This window comes from Varanus komodoensis, unplaced genomic scaffold, assembly GCF_004798865.1.
Source record: "Varanus komodoensis strain SLA01 unplaced genomic scaffold, ASM479886v1 scaffold921, whole genome shotgun sequence".
Lineage (NCBI taxonomy): Eukaryota > Metazoa > Chordata > Lepidosauria > Squamata > Varanidae > Varanus > Varanus komodoensis.
The window spans coordinates 6,241-11,570 of NW_025336626.1; the positions used below are offsets into that span (position 1 = coordinate 6,241).

Genomic DNA, 5,330 nt, shown 5'->3' on the forward strand with positions numbered 1-5,330 from the left:
AACTGGGGTGCAAGCTGAAGAGAGCCCCGATCCGTCCACGGGAGAACGGGAGGCGCGTTCAGGGCCTGCCCAGGGCGCGCGCCGAGAGGTGGGTAGAGGCCCCTCCCCCTGAGGAGGCGTCGCCGGTCGCCAGGAGGCAGCCCTGGCGGGAGATTCAGCCGGCGGGGACGGCGAGCAATGCCCGCAGCCCCCCCCCCCACTCACGAGCCGCGCGAGCGGTAAGTCTCTGAAACGGGATGGAGATGAAGGGAGGGCTCGGAGGTGGCTCGACGCTTTGCTCTGGGGCAGCTCAGTGCTCGACGAAAAGGCCTGGAGCGATAAAGCATCGAGGAAAGCGAGCTTACTCGGGAGAAGGACCGTGCCTCTGCACGCGCGAATGCTTTCCAGCAGGGCTGGGCAGTGCTGCGCCTGCCGGACGTTTCAGACTACGATCCCTGTCCGCGCCAGGCAGCGTGGCACATGGCCGGGTGCAAACGCTTCGTCCGTCCTTCCAAACGGGAGGGCACCAGGTTGTTGGCCGCCCCTGCCGCACACCACAGGAAGGCTGCCTGGGGACGGTATTACCACCGTGCGGGCGGAAGGAGCAGGGCATTAAAGGATGGGGCCTGCTGACGCCTGTGGCTCTGTTGCAGCAGGCCGGGGGCGCGGGGGAGCTGGAGGCCTTGGCAGGGAAGGAGCGACCCAGACGGCAGCTGAGGCAGAGGAAGCTGCTGAAGCCAGTCAGGATCTAAGGGGCTCCGGAGGAGGGACTCCAGGATGAGCAGGGTGCTGATCGCATTGTGGCATCTGAAGCTGCTGGCATGAGATGGTCAGGATGATTTCAAAAGATTCTTTAAATGTATTTGTTACATTTCTGTCGCCCTTTTGCAGCATACTTTTATCCTCATAACAACCCTTCCAGGTAGGTTAGGCTGAAGGGCAATGACTGTCCCAAAGGCACCCAGTGAGCTTCCTGGCCGAGCGGAAACTTGAACCAGGGTGAACCCACCCCAGTCCAACACCAGCCACTGCACCACGCTACCTTCCTTACCCTTCGCTTCTCTTTTCAGAGCCACTGGCAACACTACTCATTCTGCCTTAACCTTGCCAATATGAAACAGCTCTGCGATGGCACTGATTTGTAAGTAAAAGTGATTAAATAACAATGAAAAGTGTTAATGAAAGGCAGTTAAATAATTTAACAAAAGGTTTAATTTACCAGAATATGTGTTCCTGAATGCCATTCTTCTGAAGTTTAATTGGCTCAATCAATTCCTGGTAAGAGCTTGTATCTCTCTTAGATCTTAGCAGACAGCCCTGATTACATCGGGAATTATAGTCATAGGCTCTGCAAACCACCACTTTACACTGCAGGTAAACTGATGGATATTTACGAATGAAGTCAAAGGCTCGGAAGGAAAACCGAAGGATATGTCTATATGGTGAATAATGGGTCTCATAGGTATAATCTTGAACACACCTGCATGAAAGCAAAACAGAATAATATTAGCCTATACTAGTTGGTACTGGAATTACTATGCCCAGTTAATGTAAGATTCTGACCAGTGCTGAAACAAGAATGAAAGGAGTCACTTAAACACCACAGATTAGATCCATTCTGTTCCACTGGTTTAAATAGGTCTACTCTATACATCCAACTCAATATGTAAATTATCAATACATCTGATTCATAAGAGTACATAACATGCCTAGAGAGTGAACTCTCAAAACATTAGGCCTTATGAAAATTATTTCTATTAGATTTGCAATGGAAAAAGGAAGAATGTCATCATGCATTGCAAAATTAACTTAAAGAAGTAATTATCATAGCTTGCGATAAACTAAATCCATGGAAGATTGTGGCAGTTAGCCATGACAATGAAGTGGAATCTTCACATTCTGAGACAGAGTATATCTAATTGCCAGATGATGGGTACAAACAAGAGGAGAGAAAGACATAGGGCACTACTGTGAACTTCCTTGAGATATCTGGGTGGACATTGGTGGAGAAAGGAAAAACACCAACTCTAATTGAAAAGAAGATAGAACCACAAAGGTCCACTTGAATCAATTTATGAAGGCCTACTCCATTTCAGGTCAGAGATTGTGGCATTTTATCTACTCAAACTCTTGCTTGAGGCAGAGTTCTAGACCTTCTCTGACTTTTTACAATAAACTACATAGACAAAGCTCATTTCTTTTTACATAATGTAGCACATTTCTTGTTTTTATTTTTCATTAAAACATTTATATGCTTTCCTTTATCCAATTTTTTTCAAGACAGAGTACAACTATATACAGATGGCACAGATAAAGTAGGAAAACCTTGCCTATGTTCTAAATGAGAATTATGACCTGGCTGCTCCATTTGGGCATGAACATACTGAGCCGGCTCATCCATTACCTACAGAGGTCTTCAGACAGGTTACCCAAGCCTATATTGAATTCATAGGGTGGGTGGGAAGCATGACTGCTCATGCTTCCTCTCCCTCATCTGCATGCCTCCAGGCCCCTCCCCAGCCAGAGCCAGGCATCCAGCCCAATTTCAGAATGTGGCCCCTGTTTGCATATTGCTCTTCCCAGTGGCATGGGCAGCCTGCATCCATATGAACACCTCCTTCTGCCTTCTGTGTCAGGCAGCAGCGCGCAGGGGCTCAGTTCTGCCTCCCGCTCCATAGACTGTGTTTTAGCCTGTGTGAACATGGCTTTCAGGTGACAAGTATTGGTGACTTGCCCTTTTTTTCCTGCTCATGAAGTAATGGGAGCAGTGCAACTTGTACATAGGTCTCACTTGCAGCAACTTGTCATATCAGAAACTGGCAAAAGAGAAGGAATTACTAAGAAACTGACAAAGAATTGTTAAGATTTCTTTTCAGTGATGGATAACATATGAGCAGATTCTAAATAAATGCATATATGATAACATGATAGCATTTATTTATTTATTAGCACAACCTCTTAAATGTTATATAATGCAAGGGGGTAAGTGGCAATTCGCCAATGAAATTTGGCAGGGCACCACATTGCCAACTTTCCCATTTCAGTCACAAGCACTTATGACTGTGGACTAGCATTGGGTTACACTAGTGCAGTGATGGCGAGCCTTTTAGAGACCGAGTGCCCAAACTGCAACCCAAAACCCACTTATTTATCGCGAATGCCAACACTGCAATAAAACCCGAAAACTGAGGTTTTAGCTTAGAAAAAGCAACCCACAGCTAGTCCACCTCCTTGGCAGCACACTGACCGGCCATGTGAAAGCTCGGATGAGTCGTGGCTTGTGACATCATTGCCTGGTGCTGCTACTCCTTTCCAAGCATGTGCATGGCCCTTATTTGCGCTGTTATCTGATGCTCAGCTGCTGGGGCGATGCTGGGTTGACTTGGGTCTCCTGCCAACTGAGAGGGCTCTGCTTGCCCTCTGTGGCATGTATGCCATAGATTCTCCACCACTGCATTAGTGCAAGTTCATTATGGCTGAAGAGCATATGATGATGCATTTTGGAAATGAAGCTCTGAGGCCTGGCCCATTCAATAGCCTAGCTGGGAAGGAGTTCCTGAGAAGCAGGAAAATTGTGGCTGTTTGGAGGAGCAGAATGTAAATGCGCAAAGAAATGTTCTGATCAGTTGCCACTGCAACTGCGGTGAATTCTTTGCTCTTTCCCATCTTTCTTAGCTATTACACTTTGCTTGCTTTCCCAAGAAAAGCAATGACGTCTGTAGTGTTAACCTTTACAAGTTGCATAAGGGCTCTTCAAAAAAGCAAACCAACCCCAATTTTCACTTTCCTGAAACTGACTATCCAGAGTACAAGCCAAATTACCTGTCAATACATACAAGGACTGATTCAAAATTGTCCACCAGGAACAAGGAACATCTTAGTTAATTTAGAGGTATTGTTTTTGCTTAGTGCACATAAATGTCACTTTCAATCTGTATTTCTAGGTATCTGATTTTAATCTCAAGGAAATTCATATCCATGCAGGTATAAAGTCTAGCTGGGGGAGAGTTTTGATGAAGCAAGTTTCAGGAAGCTTTGCTTTGCAACTATAATAATATAGGTTTAAAACCTACCAGCACAATCTTAATAGAACAACTCAATTTTGTTGTTTAATTTGCAGAGAGTTCATTTACAGTTAAATCAGAGTTCTGATCAGTTCTTGTCAGCTTTGTTTAATAGGCCTTATTCACTGGCAAGATCAGGAATATAGAACCTCTGTCACCCCAAAGCAAATTATATTTTGGGACAGTTCTTGTGTGCTGCATTCCAAGTGGGACTGAATGCAAAGAAGCAGAGCTACACTGTTGTCCCCTTGCCAAAACAACAAAAACAACATAGTTTTCCCTGCTAACATTTCTAACTGCTAGAAGAATTGGGAGTGGGGAATGTATAAAACTGGGAAGGCTTCTACCCACTTATGGTAGCTGGGGAAAGGGTATGGGGCCAGAAGGAGGTGGGGTGGCCTTTTGGGGAACTCCAGCAGGTTGGATTTGGTCCCCAGACCTGAAGTTCTGTACCGCTGAAATGGATGGTCTCACTGAAATAATCTGATTCAGACTAGTGCTTGCTACCCGAGAATGGGAGCTGTGCCCATGTTGTGGAGTAGAGGTGTTGCAATTCTGTGCCTCTGCAGACCAGTGACACCAGCAGGTTGCAGCTAGGTGGGCCATTTGCCATTTGTATCCAGTGTTCCTACAATGAGGGAACATCCAAGGATCCCTTCTTTGCTGCAGGTTCAGGGGGAAATGGGCTGGCTGGGGAAGGATTAAACTGTCTCTTCCCAGTTGGCCCCCACATTGCTGTCTTCAATGGCAGCAAAACCCACATTTGTTCACCCAGATGTTTAAAGGCTCAGCTGGGACCATATCGCTTGTGTTGTATGATGAGTTTAGTTTTTAGGGTTTTTAAAATAAGGATAAATAATACAGTGCTTTATTATACAGTGTTCTGCGCCCTGAACTCTCTTGAGAGAAAGCACAATATCATCAGCATCTTCTTCCCTCCTGTCCCCGCAAACATTTTCCCTGAAAGTAGATTGCTGCTGGTCTCACTGGCTGAAGTGCAGTATGCATCAATATGTATTTCCCCAGTCAGCCACCGGCTATCCTTCCCTATGGTTGGGTCTCAGTAACAGCCATCTAGATGACGAAGATAACAGATAGACAACTTTTCTTTTCTTGTGTGTGTGGCAGGGTGTATGTGTGGGGGAGTGCTCTTTATGTATGTTCACAAAATGGTCTTGAAACCAGAAATTTATTTTGCCCCACGTGCACCATAAAAAAATAATCAGGCTCCACTATAATATTAGCCTCATACAAAAACATTCTGGCATGTGCACAGGTATGTCCATT

At 45.9% G+C, this 5,330-nt stretch overlaps 1 protein-coding gene across 1 annotated transcript in view; it reads right to left on the minus strand.

The window, feature by feature from the left end:
- Positions 1-1,198: 1,198 nt before the first annotated feature.
- LOC123017421 (deleted in malignant brain tumors 1 protein-like) overlaps positions 1,199-5,330 on the minus strand; it is a gene marked incomplete at its 3' end in the record, with an annotated part of 14,917 nt that continues 10,785 nt past the window's right edge. The window contains exon 8 of the mRNA XM_044418767.1: positions 1,199-1,459. Coding sequence (XP_044274702.1) covers positions 1,199-1,459 — 261 coding nt within the window. The remainder of the gene's footprint in view (positions 1,460-5,330) is intronic.